General features: G+C 36.8%; 1 protein-coding gene and 1 long non-coding RNA gene across 4 annotated transcripts in view; one reads left to right on the top strand and one right to left on the bottom strand.

The window, feature by feature from the left end:
* DCC (DCC netrin 1 receptor) overlaps positions 1 to 25,560 on the top strand; it is a 1,201,126-nt gene that overhangs the window by 1,101,009 nt on the left and 74,557 nt on the right. For all 3 annotated transcript variants that reach the window (XM_032152264.2, XM_058438331.1, XM_058438332.1), the window contains exons 22-23: positions 7,650 to 7,715; positions 22,739 to 22,901. In XM_032152264.2, coding sequence (XP_032008155.1) covers positions 7,650 to 7,715; positions 22,739 to 22,901 — 229 coding nt within the window. The remainder of the gene's footprint in view (positions 1 to 7,649; positions 7,716 to 22,738; positions 22,902 to 25,560) is intronic.
* LOC116468533 (uncharacterized) overlaps positions 1 to 25,560 on the bottom strand; it is a 64,183-nt gene that overhangs the window by 37,634 nt on the left and 989 nt on the right. The window lies entirely within an intron of this gene.

Below are 25,560 nucleotides of genomic sequence, written 5' to 3'. Positions count from 1 at the left end.
TATATATTTATTATATATATTTACATATATGTGTATTTTCCCCCACTGGTTGGCCTGGCAAAGTATACTGCTTTTACTTTGGTGCATGCAAAAAGAATTCTCACCTCACATGCCACCTCCTCTGAGAAGCCTTTTGCTAGGCATAAGTAGATAATCATCCTGTTTTTCCACTGGGTCACGTATTTGTTTGTTTGTTTCTTTTTTTTTGAATTTTTGGAAATTACCATATGGTTATAATTATTCACTTAACATTTTCCATCTCACTGACTTACAAACTTCTGCAATAGTCATTTTATATTCCTAATGCCTAGCACTGTGGATCTACTTAATGCATTTGTTGAGTGGATGGATGAAGCATGGATGGAGACATGAATGATGAAATACTGTGCTCCAACAGTGTCGTTATCTACACAGACTAGCAGGGCACCAGCAGGATGCTCATGTTCTAGTGTTTTCAGACTGCAGCTGCAACTTCCAAACCTATAGTCACTTGGAGGAGAGAACTCTCTCATCCTCTTCTGCCTCTTCTTCCCGGGATGCTTGGCAAATTTGCTCAGGCACAAACATGTCTCACACCTGCCTTTAGGATAAGCTTGTGAACCACGCAGATGGGGGAGGCTTTTATGGATCATTCCGTGGCCTTTGAGAACAGATGCTCTTTTATAAGCCAAAAAAGATTGTCTCATTCTTCGTGTTGTAGCCTGGCAAATGAACTAGCTCTTGGAAATATCTAGTCATCCAAGGCAGTGCCCATATTTTGAAGAACAGAATACTTTTTAGATGTTATAAAGACTAAGCTGCATATAAAAGTGGTTTCTTAGACCCCTAGGCTGACTGTTACTTCAGATATACTAGAGGCAAGTGTGCATAAAAGGAGATTCCAATGAGAGGAAGGACTTCAGAGACCACCGTCTACCACCAACTACTAATATTATGAAGCCATCTTTATATTTTATTCTATTAAGAATTCAATTGTTATCCAGTTGTTTCATTCCTAACTTGCATGAATAATAATTATAATAACTAATAAACATATTGGGCTTTAGCTGTATGGAAGGTTGTGACATGGGTGATCAGGAGCAGCTGACAAGTTTTCATCAGCAGCCAGGTAAGGGAGATAGACTAAGTGTAGTTACTGTCACTAGGTCAGAACTTATCATCTTTTCTGACTTGAAATCTTTAAGAAGGAGGTTAACTACTTTCCTGTTATCAAAAGATCTTGATCTGTCCAGCTCCTTTGGTTCCTTAATATTTGCCTTTTCAGTTTTTGCCCACTCTCCCTCATGAGACATCAAGAATGTAAGAATGAGAAATAGTAGAATTCATAGGAGGAACCAGTGTGCTTCTAAAAAAAGAAATATATATAATATAGATCTTATATATAAATATATTTTATATATTACATGTAATATATTTTATAATATATATAATATATAATAATATATATAATAATAATACATAATAATATATAATTTATATATATAATATGTTTATATATATAATATCTATATAATATAATATATATTATATATTGGTTGGCCTGGCGAAGTATACTGCTTTTAGTTGTTGGCCCGGCAAAGTGTACTGCCTTTACTTTGGTGCTTGAAAAAAATAATGCAATATTTGTAAACGTTTTTCCTACTTTAGAAGATTGCACAGACAACTTTTTTCACCTATCCTTTGCCAAACTCTGCAAGAGACCACATGCATGCCTCAGACAGTCAAGACCCATTATCAGGCTAAGATGTAAGCTAAGAGCAGAAATTAGGATAAGAAATTAATGTGTTTAAATTTGTCTAGGATACCCACAGTTTCTATTTTGTATCCTGATATTTTTTGTAATAACTCTATGCTTACTCAATTTCATTTTATTTATGTGTGAAATTATTATTTTAGTTTTGAATTTGATTTCTAAGGATTTAAAAAAAATGAATTTACTTCTCAGGAAGAGTCTAACCTGTTCATATTTTATGGCCTAAATACAGAAATTGGAATTGCAAAAATACTACCACTTATGATTAAGAGAAATAAGGGTAATGGCATATTTGGTTTTCTTGCACTTTGTCTGGCTCAGAGTAGTTTACCGAATGCATTCCTATCCTGCAGATTATTGCCCTTAGACATTCCACAGGTGGAAAATAAAACCAAAGGTTTTGAAGAAGGGAAAGCAGCAAGAATTTGTTGAGCACTAGGGCTCAATATGTGACACAATGTATTTTCTTTCAGTCAGTGAACTTTCTTTCATGTTGATTTGAAAACAATGTGTTGAACCTTAGGAAAAGGTGAAGAGAGCTCATTAGTTCTTTCTATTAAAATATTTGAAATATCCTATGTATTGGTTATGATTTTACTTTCTGGTTTTTGATGCCCGATGCCTTTGTTTAAAATCAGCATTGTTATCAACTGCCTGGTAAACCGATCTTTTAGAAACACATTTCAGCCTCTGACAAATCACCTACTTTAAATATGGTCTCTGTGTTGGATGGACAGTAAAATTATATTCAGGTAATATTAATGGATATTCTTTATCTGCTGGTATACAAGACAGAAAATCAATTCAATTTCTGTCATCATTAGAATTATTTTCAGAGAACAAATTTTAAGATCAAGAAGATATCTCAGTGCTCAGCATCCTTGGAAAGATATACATTGAACATTTGTTAGATGGCCAATCTGTCCATTTGATTTAGATTATGGACAATATGTTTTTCTCTAGGGATTGATGGTATGAATGTCGTCCTGGATGACCCTCTCTTATGCCCATTCAGGGAAGATGGATTAAACAAACGATTAGAACTACGACATCCACTTTTCTCCATGTCTTCTGCAGATTAATTTTCCATTCTCTCTTCTCTGAACTTATAAACAATCACACAGAAAAACTAGACTCTAGGACTGAAATCCCAATTGAATTAATCTTTGTTCAGTGCTGAAAATTTTTTATCGTGGAAAAGATTCTCAATCTGCCCATGTGTGCTGCAAATAAGGATTTAATATAAATATTAATGTTATTTCATTTTATACATACACCACAATAAAAACATACAAATAATTCAGGTGACATGTAAGGGTAAGAACATAAATAATAAATTACATAATAGTAATAACTTAAGATTGTACTTATTATTAAAACATTACAAAGCATCCTAACTAGCATTAGTTACTCATAGGACATTGAGAACACATTTTTGCACGTCACTTCAGTTAGCACAAAGGAATATAACAATGAACACACTTCCTAAAGGAAGTCATATTACTTCTGCCAATTTTTTCTTCAATTCAGAGAACAGGTAGCAGGGAGATCAAGAAGACTTTTGTCCAAGGAAGCATATGGCATGTGCCAAAAAGGGATAAAAAGAAGATTCCTTATGAGGCCCATCTTTTAAATAAAATATGAAAGGCAACCCCTTAAATGACTTTATAACATTTTAAAAATTCAAAGAAAGGAGAGGTACATGAAATTTCTGATTAGGACCTGCCTAAGCAGTACCTAAATAAAATATATTTAAATATATAAAAGCTATTTTGAATAACTCAAAACAGCTACAAACTTCCTCTATTTTAACTCAGCCAATGCCTGTTTAATATTTATTTAACTTTTGTTTCTGAAGATACCATTTCCTGGTTCCAAAATCTAAGGTAAAAGTAGAAAATCATTTGCTTTTATTATCAAAACTTTCTGGCAGAAGTTTTTTTTTTGTTCGTGTGTGTGTGTGTGTGATGAAATTAGCTGCATAAAATCCCTAAGTTTGTTAAGTGAAAATAAATTCACTATGCTTTAATATCTCATTCTTCTCCCATCCTCAGTTTGTGCTATTGAGAAAATATGGGTACATAGTAATCCAATACAGAATTCTTCTTTATATCCTGTAGAATTATATTCATATAGTACACTTTGTTTTGTTGTTTTTTGTTTGTTTGTTTTGTTTTGTTTTTTTACTGAGCCAGAGTCTTGCTTTATCGCTCAGGCTGGAGTGCAGTGGCACAATCTCAGCTCACTGCAACCTCTAGCTCCCAGGTTCAAGCAATTTTGCCTCTGCCTCCGGAGTAGCTGGGACTACAGGCATGTGCAACCATGCTTGGCTAATTTTTGTATTTTTAGTAGAGACGAGGTTTTGCCATGTTGCCCAGGCTGGTCTTGATCTCTTGACCTCAAGTGATCCACCCTCCTCGGCCTCCCAAACTTCTGGGATTACAGGCATGAGCTACCACACCTGGCCTTCGTATAGTACACTTTGATCACTATTCATATAAAATTGTATTATTCTTATAAAAGGGAAAAAATAAACTACCCATTTCCAAAATGCTTTAAGCCATGTTGAACTTTATTTGAGGGAAGAAAACTGAAATTTATTACGTAATTTCCCCCAAATTTATATTTGAATTTCCATAAATCCATTTAATTATTTAGATTTTTAATTTGTAAAAGTGTTAAAAATTTAGTATGATATGCAAAAAAGTAATTCAAGATTTTAAAATAAATATATCGATGAAATATATAATGTTATGTGACTGAAATTAAAATATTTTTATTTGCATGCAGTTCTTTTAATAATACTTTTAATAATAATACTTTAATAATAATTAAAAAGCATTTTTAATTAAACCTAGTAGTAAGTTTATAGTAATAAATGAATTGTTATTCTTAAATCTTTAATGTCAGAAAACATTAAGAACCATCTGCATTTGGTTAATATTAACCATAAATAGGCCTGCATAGGATCTGATTACAATGAACCAACTCTCCCTGTCATGGCAGGATCCATATCTAATATATCTTTTTACACTACTCCTTCCCTGAGGATCTAGGACTATGCATTGCATATAGTAAGCATTTAATAAATTTTTGAAAGAATTATTACCAGTTTTATGCTTCATTAATAAAATGAAGACCTCTGGGATAGGGAAGTATTTTACATCTTTGCATTAGCTGACTTTCACTCCAGCTGTTTTCTAAATTCTAATTACTCCTCTCTTTCTTGAAATCAGTGCTTATGAAATTAACCAAGGTAACTAAACACATCCAATATTTGTTCTACAGCAACAAGCTCTTAAAAATGCTGTGATATGCCAAGAAGTAACACCCATAAACCCATATCCTTTCCTTTTTAGACTTTACTGTCTCTTCATTTGACAACTTTGTGATGCTCTCCTTAAAGCAATGGGAGAATCTTTTATTATTATTATTATTATTATTATTATTATTATTATTTATTGGCCACATAAAAGGAGACTTCCTGAAAATTAAAAGACATATTTCAGAGAATGGAAACTTAACACCACTCAAAATTAAAATTAAAATTAAAATTAAAATCTGATGCCTCTATCTTTAGATCAAGAGATCTCAGGTTCATCAATATCCCAGAAATGGGTTTTGTGGTTTTTTGGCTGAAGTGGTGCAAGAAATCTGAATCACTATAAATCTAAACTTGCTCGTTGATGACATCAACTTTTTAAAAAGTGCTTTCTGTTGGACTTGTTAAGAATTACATGATTTCCTTTTGTGATATTAATCTAATTATAAGGGACAAAAAGTTAACCCACATCAATATACTAGATTCTGTGAGTAGAATGTCCAAGCTTTAAGTAGAATGTCCTTGTTATTTAGGACATTTAAGTAGAATGTCCTTGTTATTTAGAAACATTTCTAGAGTTCCTTTATCTCACCCAGCACTTTGACCTATATGGCATCTGAGTTCTTCTACCTATTGAAATTCACAATGTAATCAATAGCCTCGCTAAATCTAAGGGGTGCTGTACCCATAGAGCTATATGTGTATGTAAAATATGGATATGCTTGTTGGCTTCTTTTTGCATCCTGCCACAAATTACAGGGAGAGTTGGAAACTTCATTAAAAAGACATTTGCCAGGCTGCTGGAGGAAAAGGAAAATCCTCCATAGGCTACCTAGCTAATTTCCAGCCAATACAGGATTATTCCCAACAGGAAACATGTATTGCTTTACTGGCCTAAGTGAGGGGGTTGTTAGCATCTCTTTTGGCTGACTGCTTTGCAATCTAGCTGCTTTTAGCTGCTAGAAAAGTCATCTTAATATTTATGTAGAGCTTCCACCTCACATCAGCCAACATTGATCTCAGAGTGTCTCGTGGGCAAAGCTTATCCACTGTTCATTGAAACCCCAAATGCATCAGGGTTACATAAACAAGGTATTTGTAAAAGGGTTAGACTTGTCCACATTTTTGTCAGCCCACTAAAATTTTCACAATTTCAGCTCATTTTGATTGTTCCTCTCACCACCACCTTCCCCCTGCACACACACATAGGAGCCTCCATCCTATCCTAATTCCTTACATACTCACAGTCTTTGTCCCAGCAGATATTAAGCATGCCATTTTATGCTGAAGATATAATATAATGTAACTGAATTAATTTATCTTATTGCTTGCTAGAAATTTGACACCCTAACTTCAGCTCTGACTTGATATCAAAAGAATTTTTTAAATTTTGAATATAGAGTCAGTTAACAGGATTCTAAGTTGTTTCCTGAAAGCTGTTTTGCAAATGAAATGATAAAATCTTGGGAAAGCTTTAGCAAGGGTAGTGTTTGTTATGCAAAATAAAGTCACAAAATCAGGACTTGAAAATTATAGAGATGAAGAAAACTGAAATCTATAAATGTGAGAAAACAACCTATGTTATTGTAGCTGAGTGTCCTGGTTGGCTTTCTCTGTGTCATCCACTGATTGGAACTGGTTTCAGAAATAACTGTTTTAAGCAAATAAAATAGAAAATTACCTATACTCTGGTCTTTGTTTGCATACGTATTCACCTCTCAAATGTTTTACATAAGTAGTCTACCTAGATATTCCAGAACTCAAAATCTAATCAAACAATTTCAGTTCTATGAATGCACCAATAGAGAAAAAGATTATCTGTGGTGAAACACCATTAATTAAATTATGGATGATAGTATAATTATTTCTGGTGAATTCCTGGCTCACTTCTCTTAAATACTACTTTCACATCTGTTACACACCTAATGGAAGGCAGAATTTCCAACAATGCTATACTGAAAGAGCTTTCTTCCCTTCATAGTGTATTTATAGGAAATATTCAGACCATAGGGTTTGTGACATAACCCCCACTCTTACTTCCAATGTGGAATTTCATTTCCAGGTACTGTATTTGACACATAACAAAGAGAATATCCAAAGCCCACTTACAAGATGAAATGTGTTGGCCCCTTGTAGGATAATAATAATTTGCCATACATTCTTGTCAGGTGGGTGACAGTATCTGCAGGACTTAGGAGCCAGGACCTGAGTTATTTCTGTTCGAAAAAGTTCACAAGTATAGCATTTAGACTAACACTGCTGTTGCACCTTTAATAAAAGACTTTAATAACAGTATTTGGAGAAATAGAAAGAATGGAGGATGGCTTATCAGTGAAACATTGAATTTAGCTTAAGAGAGTTTACTGTTGTGACTTGCTTTTCTCACACATGGAAAATAACATTTTCTTATAGGTGTAAGGGTATGAGAATTGTCAGGCTTTCTTGGGGGTGGTCAGAGTAATCTGTTCTGTTATTGTGTATGTTAAAATGTTTATTCTTTTTGTCTGTTTACTTTGTTTCATTTGTGCCTTCGTGGTATGTACTAACATTGTGACATGTTCTCCCAATGAACAGGTCGTCATGGAGATGGAGGTTATTGGCCAGTTGATACTAATTTGATTGATAGAAGCACTCTGAATGGTAAGTATATAAATTAGGTAATATTGAATTAGTTATATTAATTAAATGGTTAATTCAGGAGTGTCTGAGGCAAATTTTCTATCAACTACAAGTGCCAGGAACATTGGATTTAGTGTCTTAGTGGGATAACAGAAACATGAAGTTCTTTAAAAAAAAAAAACAAAAAAAAACCCCTAGCACATTCTGCCAGGAAATGATGCCAGTAAGAATTAACAGGTGTGTAAAAAAGGAGTCAGTTAGAGAAGCCCAGCATGGAGCATTTTATAAATGACACAAAGCTGTTAAATACCAAGATTCTTAAATCTTACATTACATTTAAGATGTTTGTAAGAATCTAATTTTATTTGAGAGAGGTGATATCTAAGTTTGGTTGAATTGAAACCCACTCAGTTTCATATATTAAAGTTACTTGGATTTTTGCTGCAGAGTACAGTAATTCTTCAAAATCCTCTAGCATGTTAGGGCTAAATTTTCTTTGTGTTGTCTACATTAGACATTTATTTCTGCTCATCCTAGTGGAGTATGCCCAAATACCTGCTGGTTTTAAGGATGACCAGATGGAGGTACTATCTAGAGCTCCATAGAAGGACAAGGTTGGTGTGGGGGCTGTATTCCAGGATCTTATCCTTAATTTTGCTGAAACAAACTTTAAAAGGATGGATTAATATTGGCCAAATTTTCAGGGGACTAATGTATATATGAGGCCATTTTATAAGTTTCTTTTTCATTATTGCTGTTGTTTGATTTACTAAAAAGACCTTCAGATATTCAAAATGTGACGATGAACACTTGTATACCCATCGGCAAGGTTAAGATATGAAATATACAGCATGGAATTGAAATCTCTTTTATGTCTATGTTTTCTCACATGCTTCTTAACACTGTTTCTCACTCTGACATAAGTGCTCTAATTTGATGTTTACTACATATGTATATGTATCCCTAAACATTATATTGTTTTACAGTTTTACAAATTTATAGAAATGATATTGTATCCTTCTACAACTTACTTTCATGTTTAATGTAGTTTTGAAGATGTATCCATGTGTTTACAAATAGCTCTCACTCATTTATCTTGGCTGCTGTACAGTATTCTATTTTATGAAATAACAAAATTCACCATTTTAGCAGGTTTTCATAAGAAACTTCATTACTGAACTGAAAAATTTCCTTTTGTTTGATCTCCTTTTAAAAAATCCAGAAAGGAAGTCAAAATTTCAATCTAAAAATAGTTTGCTGCATGTGAAATTAGAATAGTGGTGTGAATTAAGTGATTATTTCTTATCATAGGCTGTGATAATCTAATGCAGCAATTTTCCCAAGAGGATATATATATACACAGTACACCAAATGCTTGCATCAAAGACTTAGGGTTATCTCTCCTCTGGCCAATGGTAGACTTAGAAATATATTTTCACCTCTTGACTTCCTTTTTGAATTGCCTGGCAATACCTTCCTCTGCTATTAATGCCTTTTACCTAACCAGAAACACATAGAATGTCTTATGTTTAAACTTTCAGTCCATTTCTGCTGCTATTAAAAAATACCTCAGATTTGGGGTAACTTATAAACAACAGAAATTTATTGCTCACAGTTTTGGAGGCTAGGAAGTCCAAGATCAAGGTGCCAGCAGACTGGGAGTCTGCTGAGGGCTCATTCTCTGCTTCACAGTTGATGCCTTCCAGCTGTGTTCTCCCATGGTGGTTGGAAAGGGTGAGCAAGCTCCCTCAGGCTTTTTCTAAAATAAGGGCACTAATCCTGTTTATGAGGCATTCAGCTCATATGAAGCCTCCACCTCTTAATGCCTTAAATTCAGTTTATGAAGCCTCCACCTCTTCATGCCTCCCTAACAGGGATTAGGTTTCAACGTAAGAATTTTGGAAGGACACAAGCATTCAGACCATAGCAAGCTTCCCAGGATGCTCTTTCCAGGCTACTCACAACTTCCTGTTGTCTCTTAGACTCCTCATTTTCCTTCATTTAAGTAACATGACTGTCTCTGGTAGGTATTTGACTTTCAGACACTTGTTTTAACTAACACCTTGCTCTGGCAGTCCCTAACATACCCAACAGGTAGTTTGTGAAGCACACAGGGCTGGGCGCGGTGGCTCACGCCTGGCCTGTAATCCCAGCACTTTGGGAGGCCAAGGTGAGCAGATCACAAGGTCAGGAAATCGAGACCATCCTGGCTAACACGGTGAAACCCTGTCTCTACTAAAAATACAAAAAATTAGCCAGCAGTGGTGGCACACACCTGTAGTCCCAGCTACTCGGGAGGCTGAGGCAGCAGGAGAATCACTTGAACCCAGGAGGTGGAGGTTGCAGTGAGCCGAGATCACACCACTACACTACAGCCTGGGCAACAGAGCAAGACTCCATCTCAAAAAAAAAAAAAAAAAAAATTCTCACAGAACGAAGGTGAGAGGAGGGACTTGTTGAGGCAAAAAACAGACCCCAGGCCATGCTCCATAAAATGGGCATAGGTAACAATAATTCCCTCCTCCCAACTTTGCAATTTCATTAGCTCACTCTCGTGCTCCAAATTTTATCTTAAATCTCAACAATATGCCAAAAACATATGTATTCAAGCAGTCAGTCAAGAAATGCGACTAAGCCCTCAGCGAGTGCAGGGCACTTGCAATGATCTATGGGCACAAACCGAAGGACAGACCACTGCAAGACCGATACACCAAGAGGATTAATTGCCCAGGTGGACAAAGCAGAAATATACACCCCAGGAAGATGAGAGATGATGAGAAAATCCCTAGAGATATATAGGAGGGTAAAAAAAGGAAGTTGCTGAAATTGTTTGGGAGAAACATAATTGTTGTATTTTATACCCTGAGATATAGAGCTTCTAACTTTGGAGTTCATGCAGGAAATTAGCATTGTCCTCTTTAGAATCATCCAACAGAGCCAATTTTAAGAAGCTATTTCTACAAGGATTTTCACATTGAAATTCATTCCCAGTCAAGGGAATACTATCTATACTGGTACGGGACAGTACTTTTTGAAGAGACATACTGCCAGAAAATTAAAGAGGGAATTGGTATGGATGAATGAGAAAGAGAAATTAACCTGTAGATTTCAACCACTGCTGAGCAGTGGTTATGAGGCTTAAAGCTTGGGCAAATGTAAGCCACAGACACAAAACTATGTACTCTCTTAAACTGCATGTCCAAAAGGACTCCAGTATTGGGAAGAATTGCCACATATTGCAATTAAAAATATAAAGAGGCCCAATAACATTTAAATTATTTCTGTGAGTAACAGATAAAGAAAAATTATACAAGGGATTGCCATCTCAATTTACATATGTATCCCAAGGTATACATGAATAAGCAACTAAAAATAATTCTAACCTAATTGGGCCTCCTGTATTTTTAATTGTGAAATCTGGAAATCCCAATTTCAGATCAAATTCAAAAGTTTGTTGTTGACTATTTGAAGTTGCTATTCAAATTAAAATAAATTTTTGGTTGAAAAGAAATCCCAGCCCACATTTGACGTGAACATATAAGTCAACAATCACTTTCCTTTTCAAAGGTGTCAGATGTTAGATGAAGAGAAAGAGAAACCCACATCATTGTGTTCATTTTTGTTTTACCATTTAAGATTCCTAGGGAGAAAAATGACCAAAATTAAATTTGACCTGGTAAACATTATCTCACAGGAGAAAGTCGTGAAGATTAAATAGACCAATGCCATTCAGTAGCTTTGAAGCAGTTTAGATGCATTATTGACATTACTTCTTCCCAATTTTCTGCATCACTTAATGATGTTTTAGGGATTTCATGCTAAATGAATGAGATGAATAACGTATCTGAAATATGTCTAGATTCCCTACTGGAATAACAAATTATTGCAGGCTGTCTGGCTGACTAAGGTGAACTGATAACTTTAGAAAGCCAGGGATGGTAGAGGTCAAACTTTATCTGCTTCCTATTCTATTTTGCTAGCAAATAAATGTGATAAACATATAATATAACTTTAGCCTTGGCTATTACAAGCAAATCAGCAAAGGCATCTGAAAACCCCAGATTTTTAATTAAATTTTTGCTAATGTCTTAAGCTTTAAAAAGGGGTATGTTTTCCAAGTAGATGCTCAAGTGAGGCCCCTGAGTAATAAAACTCCAATTGCACCTCACCCTTATAAAGTGGGCCACATCAAAACATTTAACGTCTGAGTTTTTAAACCTTGTATCCAATAAAATTTCATACATCTCCCCTTACAGTGACAGAATTGTAGAGGTTTCCTAGCTCCCTCTACACTTGCTGGATTCATTCTTCAAAGCATTGTAATAGAATAATGGCTTACTGTCAGGATACTCAAGCCAGTTGCAAATAAATTTAGACCTCGCTAATCATTTACTTTCTCTTACAGCATGCCACTCTTAAAAATGTACTCTTGGAATTCAAATAAAGGAAAACAAAGCTATAGTTCATGTTTACTCCTGTAGTTGGAAGCCCTTAATTAAATTGTAGAACTGGAAGAGGCTTCCTAAATTATTTTCTGATGGCAGGTAGAATCAAAGCTAATATGTGGTGATGTGGTAGTATTTTTCTTTTATGATGCATTCAATTTTAGATTATGGTCCACATTCTTAAAGCAGAAAAATCTTCACTATCTGAAAATGTGTTTTGTAGTTTATATTTGTATAAATGACAGGAACTATGAAAATTACTTCAACATAATCCTCCCTTTCTGGTTAGAGAAGATAAAATGGCAATTTCCTTTTTTCTATAGCTCTACCTATAATTTGTAAAATCAGTGTAACAAGTTTGATTAAAAGATCTATAAACCTCATAATAGTATTTTATTGACCTCAATCTTTAAAGACAAAGTTAAACTTGACAAGTTTTAAAACTTTGGCACATCAATGTTGATAAGAAAATAGATCAACATTATTAATTTTTAAATACTCAGAATCATATTAAGTGCTCTATAAAATTTGTCAGAAAAAAAAGGAAGCAGTTTGCTCTCTATTTTTGCAAACCTGTTTTTTTTTTTTAGAATTCAATAACATTTTAACCAATGTAAATAAAGTATACATAAAACTCTTTCCACACTTCTATAAAACAATCATTCCAAGGTTAGTAACTATTGGAAGACACCCAACACTATACTCAGCAGAAATCTTAATGCAAAAGGAAAGATACGGAAATAAAATTTTACAGCTTTTTTTCCAGATGAAAAGGAAAGATAACTAGAGCAATCTGAGGTCCCAGGTTCTAGTTCGGAGATTACAAGAGACTGCTCACCTATCATCCACCCATTATCTTTATCCCAAAGGATTTTTAAAAGTCCTAGTCTAAACCCAGATTCTAGACCTGACTTTGTAGAGCTTAGAGCTGTGTGACAAATCAAGTCACTTAAACTCTGGATCTCAATTTTCATCTGGACCTAGAAAGTGTTAAGCTAGAGCAGCACTTCTGAACCTCACCAGCATTAACGTGTAAGATTGGATTTTTCTTTGTTGTGGGCACATGTCCTGTTCAGGATGTTTAGCAGTATCTCTGGCCTTTACCCACTGGAGGCCAGTAATATCTCCTCTCCTCCATGTTGTAACAATCCAAAATGTCTGTAGACATTGCCAAATTTCCCCCTTGGAAGGGAGGGAATCTTCCCAGTTGGAAACCACTGAGCTAGATTAGCATACCCTATAGGTTGCTCCAGGGTACATGAGTCCTCTTGAGAAGCTCTGAGAAAATAAAGTGTCCTATTGTCAAATAAGCATCAAGAAAGTGGTATGGCACTTCACTGCCCTTTTGCCAGGCCTTTGTCTTCTGTTTGAAAAGTAGAGGTTTTAACTTTGACAGTGCTTCTCTGCTCAGTCTTAACCTCTTGATTTTGGTGATCTCATCCTTTCCATGGATTGAAATTCCATCCATGTGCCAACTCCCAAATGTATATCATTAATGCAGAGAGAGATCAATGTTCTGGCTGTTTCTTTAACAAGTATCATGAGATCTCCACCCCGACATATTCAGGACTGAACTTTTGCTCTTCCCTCTTTGAGCCTTCCCTTTCACCCTTTCCTTCATCTCAGACATGAGGACTACTACTCAGGCTTGACCTGATTCTCTCATTCTTTCCTCCCCTATCCAACCGGTGTTGTGCTCATTTACTTTCAAACTATATTGTGTAACTGGCCGCTTTGCCTGATTGTAATTGCCACTGTCTCCGGTCAAGCTATCATCGTCTCTCATTTGGAGAACTTCAATAACCGCTTAGCTGATCTCCATGCCTCCACCACTGACCCCTCTCCACACAGCAGCCAGAGTGGTCATCTTAAAACAAATCACGTCTGTTTCTGGCTTGCTGAAACCTGTTAGAGGGTCTGCGATTGCATTTAACATAACTGAATGTAATCTACAGACTCAGTAAAACTGGGTCCTGTTTCTCTGTCTAGCCTCCTCTTATGCCGTTATCCCTTTTGCTGGCTGTGTTCCAGGCACATGGGCTGCTGTCAGTTCCGTTTAAAGGAATAGGAGCTGATGCTTAGCAATAACTCCTGCTTCAGCCTGTTGCTTTCATAATGAGTCCTTTCATGAGCCCCCAACAACAGCCATACATTCTCATTGTTATACGTCTCTGCATGAACCTTTCTAATTTTCTTTTTAGCACTAGTTATAATTGTAATTTTATACAGGCATCCCTCCTTTTATTGTGCTTCACATTATTGTGCTTCACAGATACTGCAGTTTTTCCAAATTGAAGGTTTGTGCTAACCCTGCATTGTGCAAGACTATTGGCAACATTTTTCTAACAGCTTGTGCTCACTTCATGTCTCTATGTGACATTTTGGTAATTTTTCTAATATTTCAGACTTTTAAATTATTATTATATCTGCAATGATGGTCTGTGATCAGTGATCTTTGACATTACTATTGTAATTGCTTTGGGGCACCACAAACTGTACCCATATAAGATGGTGATCTTAATTGATAAATTGTTGTGCGTTCCAACTGCCCCACCAACCAGTCTGTCTCTCTCCCCCTTTTGGGGCTTCTCTGTTCTCTGAGCACAACACTGTTGAAATTAGGCGAATTAATAACCCTACAACGCTTCTAAGTGTCCGGGTGAAAGGAAGAGTCACATATCTCTCACTTTAAAATTCAAAAGCTGGAAATGATTAGGCTTAGTGATGACATGTCAAAAGTCAAGATAGGCTGAGAGCTAGACCTCTTATGCCAAACCAAGTTGTGAATACAAAGGAAGAGTTCTTGAAGGAAATTCAAAGTGCTGTTCCAGTGAACCCACGAAGGATAAGAAAGCAAAACAGCCTTATTGCTGACATGAAGAAAGTTTCTGTGGTCTGGATAAAAGATGAAACCAGCGACAACATTCCCTTCAGTCAAAGCTTTATCCAGAGCAAGGCCCTAAGTCTCTTCAATTCTGTGAAGATTTATGGAGGTGAGAAGCTGCAGAAAAAGAATTGGAAGCTGGCAGAAGTTGAGTCATGTGGTTTAAGAACAGAGGCTGTCTCTATAACAGAAAACTGCAAAGTGCAGCAGCAAGTATTGATATAGAAGCTGCAGGAAGTTATCCAGAAGATCTAGCTAAGATAAATGATGAAGGTGGCTGCACTAAACAAGAGATTTTCAACACAGACAAAATAACCGTATATCGGAAGCAGATGCCATTTAGGACTTTCATAGCTAGAGAGAGGTCAACAGCTGGCTTCAAAGTTTCACAGGACAGGCTGACTTTCTAGTCAGGGTATAGTGCAGCTGGATTTTAAGTTGAAACCAATGCTTATTTACTATTCTGAAAATCCTAGGGTGCTTAAGAATTATGCTAAATCTACTCTGCCTGTACCCTATAAATGGTACAACAAAGTCTAGATAACTACACATCTGTTTACAGCATGGTTTACGAAACATTTTAAGCCCACTGTTGAGACCTATTGCTTAGAAAAAAAGATTCCTTTCAAAATATTATTGCACATTGACAATGCTCCTAGTCACCCAAGAGCTCTGATGGAAATGTACAAGAGATTAATGCTGTTTTCATGCCTGCTAACACAACATCCATTCTGCAGCCCATGGATCAATGAGTCATGCTGACTTTCAAGTCTTATTATTTAAGAAAGATCTTTCATAGATGTGTCTTCTAGCTGCCATAAAGTGTGATTTCCTCTGATGGATCTGGGCAAAGTAAATTGAAAACATTTTGGAAAGGATTCACCACTCTAGATGCCGTTAATAACATTTGTGATTCATGGGAAAAAGTCAAAATATTAACACTAACAGGAGTTTGGAATAGATTCCAATAAGGAGTAGATTCCAATCCTTACAGATGATTTTGAGAGGCTCATGACTTCAGTGGAGGAAGTAACTGTGATCGAAATCACAGTAACTGTGATCGAAATAGCAAGAGAACCAGAATGATAAGAGGAGCCTTGAAGAAGTGACTGAACTGCTGCAATCTCATGATAAAATGTTAACAGATGAGGAGTTGTTTCCTACGGAGGAGCAAAGAAAGTGATCCATTGAGATGAAATCTACTCCTAGTGAAGATGTTGTGAATATTTTTGAAGTGACAATGAAAGATGTATAATACTACGTAAACTTAGATGATAAAGCAGTGGTAGGGTTTGAGAAAATTGACTCCAATTATAAAAGAATTTCTCCTATGGGTAAAATGCTATCAAATACATCCCATGCTACGGAGAAATATTTCTTGGAAGAAATGGTCAATTGATGCAGCAAACTTTATTGTTTTCTTATTTTAAAAGATTGCCACAGGCTGGGCATGGTGGCTTACGCCTATAATCCCAGCATTTTGGGAAGCCAAGTTGGGCAGACCATTTGAGATCAGGAGTTCGAGACCAGCCTGTCCAACATGGTGAAACACCATCTATACTGAAAATACAAAAAGGAATCTGAGGCAACAGAATCTCTTGAACCCAGGATGCGGAGATTGCAATGAGCTGAGATCACACCACTGCACTCCATCCTGGGCGACAGAGCAAGAGTCTGTCTCAAGAAAAGAAAAAGAAAAAAGAGAGATTGCCACAGCCACCCCACCCTTCAGCAGTTCCCAAACTCATCACTCAGCAGCCATCAACATAAAGGCAAGAGCCTCCATCAGCAAAAGGTCTGTGACTCGCTGAAGGTTCAGATGATCCTTAGCATTTTTTAGAAATGAAGTATTTTTAAATTAAGGTGTGCCATTTTTAGATGTAATGCTATTGCACACTTAATAGACTACAGTATAGTGTAAACTTTTATATGCACTGGAAAACCAAAAAAATTAGTGCAACTTGCTTTATTCCAGTGTGTGATACTTGCTTTATTCCAGTGTGTGATACTTGCTTTATTCCAGTGTGTGGAACCAAACCCATAGTATTTCTGCAGTATGCCTATATTTATTTCCCTCATGATTTGTTGAACATCTACCTTTTTTAGTAAACTGCAAGTTCCATGAGGTCCATAATCATGCTTCTTTTGGTTACAACATTGTATCTCCAACATCTAACTGGATCTTTGATACATATTTATGGAATAATTGAATCCGTTTTCTACCATCCCTGCCCCACCCCTCCTGGCAATTAACAATTCACATCAGCATATTCAAAATCCAAATTTTTTTACAATAAATATGTTCTGAAACTTGGTTGTCCAAGGAACTGTACCCCCATAACGCTGATAAATATCTTATTTTAGGGAACAATGGGCTAAATTATCTGTGAGTTGTCTTCCAGCTGATTGATTACATCATCTTATTTCAGGGGGAAATATTTTGAAATGATCAAGGCCGTATGAACTTTGGTTCAAATTCAAATGCTTATAAAATTATTAAGACATATGTAGAGGTCAAAGTGTTCTAATAATTATAAAGCCATTATCAGGGTAAACTGCAATTGTAGGAGTGAAGTTCAACTCCCAACTACACACTTTCATTGGACCTCTTTCCTTCCTCAGAAGTGAACTTGTCATTCTTATGTTCACATTGTTGGCCTATTGACATTGTGTAGCTATTGGGGCACAGCCATTACAGCCATTGTGCCAAGGGGACCAGGTCCTCAAATAGGAGCCAGGGCTCTTAGAATCAATATCTAGCTTTCTTTTCAATGATAATTAAGTACTCAGAGCTCTGGTCTATCAATGAGCTTGCTGCAGAGTGTTTATGAGAGCAAAATATGATAAATATAAAACATTTTTGATAGTCTATAAAATTTTTATAAAAACAAGTTATTTCAGTGAACCAATTTTAAAATATTTAATAAGTCTTTATAAAATATATGCATTTGCTTTATTAAACTTAGAAGGAAAAGGCTGAAACATTTTATCATGATCAAACATCATGAAAATAAAAAATAAATGGAATGCCCATGAGACTGTAAAAAATGTGACACCCTTCTTACTAATTTTAATGGAACACATCTAGGTCTTGATTACTCAGACACTGGATACCCACACTATTATGCTAACAGCAGAGACAGATATGTTATGATACACGTTTTTTTTTTTCCTTTAAACTGGGAACATTACATAGGATAAAATACATTGGGTGGACCTTGTAGTTCATGCCTGTAATTGCAGCACTTTGGGAGGCCGAGGTAGGAGGGTTGCGTGAGGCCAGGAGTTTGAGACCAGCCTGGGCAACATAGGAAGACCCTGTCTCTACAGAAAAAAAAAAAACAAAAAACAAAAAAAAAACTTAAAAATTTTCCAGGCATGGTGGCATGGACCTGTAGTCCTAGCTTCTAGGGAAACTGAGGTGGGAGAATTGCTTGAGCCTAAGAGTTCAAGGCTACAGTGAGTTATGATTGTGCCACTGCACTCCAGCAGTAGTCACAGAGTGAGATCTGTTTCTAAAAAAGGAAAAAAAAAACACATTGAGCCACAGCATAATGTCTAACGAGTGCCAACTTCATGCCAAGGCTTGTGGTCACTGTGGTGCAACCATTATCTCATGAAATCATCACAGTGCCCTGTAGGATATTTGCAAGTCTTTGAATGACTTCATGCAGCTTCCCCACTGAAGCTGGAAAGGGGGCAATGTCACTTGCCCCTTCTGGAGCCAGCCTGTCTCCCAGATCTCCTAACTGCACTAATCTAGGTTTGGGAGCTCTAAAATTTGTTTCTAATTTGTAGCAGTCCTTTGATGTATTAAGATACAGATCCTCATTACTTGCAGAATCTGAATTTGTGAATTTACCTGCACGCTAAAATTTATTTGTAACCCCCAAATCAATACTCATAGTGCTTTCATGGCCATTCATGGATGTGTGCAGAGCTGCAAAAATTTTGGATTGCCCAATACTCATGTCACCACCTAAGACAGGGAAAAAGGTACTCTCTGTCGTCTTGTTTCAGCCCCCATGCTATGAGAAAGTGCCCCTTTTGTGGTATGTTTCTGCCAATTTTTCCATTTTTTTTCTTTTTGTTGGTGACTTCACTGTTTAAAATGGTCCCCAAACGTAGGTCCGAAGTGCTTCCCAGGTTCCTAAACACAATAAGGGTGTGGTGTGACTTACAGAGAAAATCTGTTCTCTCTAAAAATTTTGAAAAGCTTTGTTCAAGCATTATAGTGCTGTTGGATGTTTCAGTATTAATGAATCAACATTATATGTTAAATAAGATGTCTTTAACCAGAAACACACAAAAAACAAAGTGTATATTAATTGGTTGATAAAACAGTGTGATCAGAGGCTCACAGGAAGCTAACCTTGTGTTTCCTCTAGAAGTAATCATTCAGTATTCACTAATTAGCATTTGTGGAAACTTTAGAGAACACAAGTCCTGCAAATAACAAGAATTGCCTGCAACTAAAGGCACCATTGCACTCGACTTTTTTAATTGCCTGCTTGATGTCAGGTAATCTGATTATTCAGCCTTTGATTTCAGATTGAGTGATTAATGAAAGACCTTGAATACCAAATGTTAAACTGATGGGAAGTTTTATGAGGAAGTCATAAAGGCCTGCAATCAAAGATTCGTAATCGGAGTCCTCATGAACCCCGACTCTCCCAGGCAAATGACATCAATATAATTTCACTGGTACTCAGCAGAATTCAGAGTTATTTTTTTTGACTTGGAACATGATGTCTTCCAGGGTGAAAAGAAAGAAATAGGAGTAGAAACTTGAGTAATTTCAGTTTACCATGATTTTTAAAATGTTGACAAGGTGTACTGTTATGTATGATTCAAGCTAAGTTTGTCAGAAACAGTGAATTGTTAAAGTCATGCTTATAAAAATCTATGAGATCCCTAACTATCTTCCTTGTAAGTTCTCACATAAAAGGTTAATTTATTCCAATATATTAACTTATTAAGTACAAAAAGGGCATATTGAGATACTACTGTAAAATAACTTTTTAAATAATGAGTAAAACTGTGAAAAAGGGGAGTTTTGACCTTTCATTTCTTGCTTCATTCTTTTATGGTTAAGTGTAAAATTTACTTCAAGGAAATCCTATTTCTTTCATTTGTAATCATAATTTTTTTAACAGAAAGTGCTATTATTTAAAAACTTTTGATGAGTTTTTTTCCTCTAAGATTCAACTTATATTAGAAGTACTTCTGTTTCCAATAATAATGAATCAGCCATAGTTTATTTAAGTTTTGATGACTTTTTTTATTTTTACAAAAGCAGTGATTCTTAGGCAACTTGTCAAAAGACATCATTTCAATTTTGAGGCAAGTACTGGGTTATTGTATTAACTTGTGAGAACAGGTTAGTTTAGCTATCACAATGAGTATTTGTATTAGTATGTTCTTACGCAGCTAATAAAGATGTAGCTGAGACTGGGTAATTTATAAAGGAAAGAGGTTTAATTGATTCACGGTTCAGCATGGCTTGGGGTGCTTCAGGAAATACACAATCATGGTGGAAGTGGAAGCAAACACGTCCTTCCTCACATGGAGAAAGACAGCAAGGAGAAATGCTGAGCGAAAGGGGTAAAGCACCTTATAAAACCATCAGATCCTGTTGTGAGAACTCGTTATCACAAGACCAGCATGCGGGTAACCACCCCCATGATTCAATTAGTTCCCACTGGGTCCCTTCTGGGACACATGGGGATTATGGGAACTACAATTCAAGTTGAGATTTAGGTGGGGACACAGCAAAATCACATCAGTATTATTTCTAAAAATGCGGTGGCTCACACCTGCAATCCCAGCACTTTGGGAGGCTGAGGCTGGCAGATCGCCTGAAGTAAGGCGTTCAAGACCAGCCTGGTCAACATGGCAAAACCCGTCTCTACTAAAAATACAAAAATTAGTGTGGTGGCACATGCCTGTAATCCCAGATACTTGGGAGGATGAGGCAAGAGAATCGCTTGAACCCAGAAGGCAGAGGTTGTCATGAGCCGAGATCTTGCCACTGCACTCCGGCGTGAGTGATAGAGCAAAACTCTGTCTCAAAAAGAAAAAAAAAAAAAAAATTCCTTTACAGTCTGGAAGTCCACACCATAAGTCCCAAATGCTATTGTAGATTATAAATTTAGGCAACATTTTATTTATTGCATTAGTCGTGTAATTTTATTATAAGCACTTCCTCTGTGTCAGGTGCTGAGATGGTTGTTTTGCATGTATTATATCTAATTCTGTCAGTAACTGCACACAATGAGTATTACATTCTTTATACAGATGGAGGCACTGAGGTTCAGAAGGTCTAAATATTTTGCTCAAGGGGTATAGAAAATTAATATACATTATTAAAGAAAAATAATCAAATTTAGGTATAGGAAAATGTACAAACTCCTTGCTTTTTGATACTTTCTAAATTATTTGTAAATAATATAACCTAATATTTAATTTTTAAGAAATGTATAACTTGTAATGACAAACATGACATAGAATAGAGTATTTCTAATTGATTTACCATTGACTGAGCACTTAAGAAAGCTATGTCAATGGTCATTAGCCGTTCTTATTTAGGCAAGCAACTCATCACAGATGTCTTATTATTCTGTTATTTTCCACCACGAGGTACTGATGCAATGCAGGAAAACACTTGTGTTAGGACTTTGTGTCACTCTTTTGAACCCAGTGGCTGCTTTTAGGTGGGATTCATACACCTTTCACAGGTTGAAAATTAAATTGCTTTATAGATGGCATCTTCAAAGGAATGGTGGTAAATTGTGAGTGATTGGTATCAAGCAGTTTGTCTTTTACAGCATCAAATAGTGTTTCCTCATAAACCATAGCCTCTCTGGCTCTTGTCACTCATGAATTCTTATGGTACAAAGTAGCATCTCTTCTCCTCTCCCTACCTTCCACTCAATAGGAAAGCTTAATCTTGTTTTTATTGAGATATATCTTATGTGCCATAAACTCACCCTTTGAAAATGTACAATTGAGCGGTGTTCACTGTATTCATAAGCTTGGGCCGCCATCACTGCTATTTAGTTCCAGAACATTGTCATCATCCCAAAAGTATACCCTGTATCTGTTAGCTATCCCTCCCCATTCACCCCTCTTTCCATCCACTGGAAAACACCGATCTACTTTCTGTCTCTCTAGATTTGCCTATTCTGGATATTTCATATAAATAGAATCATATAATATATGTCCTTTTGTGTCTGGCTTCTTTCACTTACCACAGTGTTTCCATAGTTTATCCATGTTATAGCAGGTATTAGTGCTTCATTTCTTTTTATGCCTGGGTAATATTCCATCACAGGGGGAGATATATATACATACATACATACACACACACATATACATACATACATACATACATATATACACACACACACACCCCACATTTGTTTATTCATTCGTCAGTCCATAGACATTTAGCTTGTTTCCACTTTTGGCTATTCTGAACAGTGCTACTGTGAATGTTTCTCTATCAGGTTTTTTGTGCAGGCATAGGTTTTCATTTATCTTGTGTAAATAGGTATTTCCTCTCATTTTTTCATTGCTTCCCTCAAACTCCCATCACCACCCCTAAGTTCAGAAAAGCCCAGAACATTCGGAACTTTGTATATCCCAAGAGCGCTTGGTAAAACTTCTGCCACATCTTCCTAAACCTGAACTCCATTTTCCTGTCTTTTTCCCAGAGCCGCCAATTGGACAAATGCACCCCCCGCACGGCAGTGTCACTCCTCAGAAGAACAGCAACCTGCTTGTGATCATTGTGGTCACCGTTGGTGTCATCACAGTGCTGGTAGTGGTCATCGTGGCTGTGATTTGCACCCGACGCTCTTCAGCCCAGCAGAGAAAGTGGGTAACAGCCGGTTCCCAAGAGGAAAGAAGTCATTGTCTTTTGGGGTTATATTTTTGATGGCCCTCTTCCTGTGTTCTTTCATAATTCACCCCATGTCCTTACTTCCTGACCCTGGCAAAACCTTGCCTTTTGTCTATTCCAGGCCTTTCATTAAGTGAGTGAGGGCTAGACTTGCAGATATGATAACAAACAAAATCCATCTGGGACCCACTTATATTTCTGTTTGCTTTTACTTCTCTGACCACTTCTCATTTTCAAGTGAGTGCAGGTGTTCCTTAGGTAACACCTAGAGAATAGACTCCTCCATGCCCCTGCTTCTGGCCTTCCCTGAAATCATGTACACAAGACTTGAGAAATGTGTTTCTCTGTGTGCACTTATTTACCACTTTTTACAAGGAGCCCTGTAGGCAGTTAATCAATGCTTGTTGGAGAGATGGCTAAATATAGAATGCCAAACTCTGTACAGTTACAATCCTGTGGGTGCTTAGTTTGGAGGCAGTAGTTAAAGAAGAGAGAGTTCTGAGATTCAAAATGGTTCAAATTTATTTTCCGTGGTTAATTGTCAGAAATTAAAAGTGTTGAGGGCTTTAAGAATATTTTAATATTATGCAGCTTTAGGTTCTAGCACGTGCAGAGAATGATATATCAAAGTACAAAGTTTAAAATGGAAAAGAGATTTTTATTTAGCCTATATCCTTGCATCAACACCCCGTAACTGGCCTGTTAGTCTGTTTCAGCCAGTGCTGGGAGTCAGCAAAAATTTCGCAGCCATTCTCTGCCTCTTTGACTTTCTAGTCCTTTTAAAATTCAGCCTGATGTGTTTTTTCAGCTACACTCTCTCACTGAGTTGACTATCTTAGGCTCTTCCATGAGTTTTTGGTTTTGGTTTTAGGTTTTTCCATCGGCCTCAGGCATGACATTACCTCTGAAAGCCTGAGATACGGGTTCATAGGTGGCTGGTTTGACAACTGTATACTTTACACTTTGCTAGAAAAGATTCTCCAGCAAATAATGTTCCCCCTTCTGTTGCTAATAGCGCTCTCTCTCTCTCTCTCTCTCTCTCTTTGTCTTTCTTTAAGTCGTATAACTCTATTTGTAGATCTCTAGTTTACCTTCCAGCACTCTGAAGTGACATGTTTAGAAAGAGAACAGGGGAAGATAAACACACTGAAAAAAGTAACATGGGGTGTAGATGCAGGCTTTGTGTTTAATTTATTTCTATGGCAGGACAAATTTTCTATCCAGCTGCATTTATGAGATTTGACTAGTTTGAAGCTGGTGATAGCTGGTGTGCTGGTCCATTGTGCCTAAGCAAGAAACCTGCTAGAGTGAGCTTAGCTGGGTCAGCCTCATGTGTGAGCATTCTGGGAAGTCATAATCACTCACAGAGCTTCCACAGTGCCGGGCAGTTAATAAGGGGGAAAGTAACTAATTGAGTAAGACATTTGAACAATCTATTGGTGCTGTGTTATCAGGAAAGGGGTTGTGAAATCACAGAACAGTGGAACATGAAGGCAGCAGGTCTCTAAAGCAGAGTTAAGAGGGACTCACATAAAAGAAGGTGGGGAGGAGGCACCAAAATCACACCCGGCCTACCATATAACTGCTTTCAAGACACTGAAGCATTCACTAAACTAGCCAAATGTAACTAAACTATCCGTAGTGGGTTTGTTTTTGATTTGGGTTTTTTTTCCCCCTGTGTCATTTCTGTGAGAAGAATGTTCGAGCATTAAATTGACCTGATGAACTGGATTCCTGGATATATTTTGTTTCTCCACAGAGAAAACGCCAGTCTTCTCAATGTGCAAAAGTGGGATTTGGTGCCATGTTGAGAAAATCTCCAGTCATCTTAAATCCTACCCTAAGCACTTTGGCAAAAGCTTCAGGGCTTTATTTGGAAAGAGGAGACACTGAGCCCTGGGTATGACTTGTTTTTAAAAATAGGGACCGAGTTAAAGAATAAATGGTTCTATTAATGACTGAAAAATCCAAAAACAGTTTTAGAGTCACTTTGGTTTTTCTTCACTGCACTCTCAGTCTTTTAATAGTTACTTGTGTTTCACACTTTGTTTCATATCTTTCTTCAGTAGCAGACCCGTTGGCATTCATTTTTCATCCCTTTGTGTGCATATTTTCATAGAGCGAAAGAAAATGTTTCCTTCAAGTTATTTCTGAACTATAGGTTAGTGGGGTTCGTTTGTTTGTTTGTTTGTTTGTTTTTCGAGACAGAGTTTCGCTCTATTGCCCGGGCTGGAGTGCAGTGGTGCAATCTCAGCTCACTGCAACCTCTGCCTCCCATTTTCATGCCATTCTCTTGCCTCAGCCTCCCAGGTAGCTGGGACTACAGGTGCCTGCCACCACGCCCAACTAATTTTTTGAATTTTTAGTAGAGACAGGGTTTCACCGTGTTAGCCATGATGGTCTCGATCTCCTGACCTCATGCTCCGCCCACCTCGGCCTCCCAAAGTGCTGGGATTACAGGCGTGAGCCACCGTGCCCAGCCCCTTATAGTTTAGTTTTTTTATTTCTTCCATTGAGGACCGCTGCTCCTCTGCATCACAATTGAGCCCTTCAGAACAAACTGGATAATGCAGGTGAAAGCAAAATCAATCCCAATCTGAAACAGAAATAAGATCCCCTCCAAAGCTCTTAGAA

The sequence above is a fragment of the Hylobates moloch genome, unplaced genomic scaffold (genome assembly GCF_009828535.3).
Source record: "Hylobates moloch isolate HMO894 unplaced genomic scaffold, HMol_V3 SCAFFOLD_5, whole genome shotgun sequence".
NCBI lineage: Eukaryota > Metazoa > Chordata > Mammalia > Primates > Hylobatidae > Hylobates > Hylobates moloch.
This window is presented reverse-complemented; position numbering and strand designations above follow the sequence as displayed.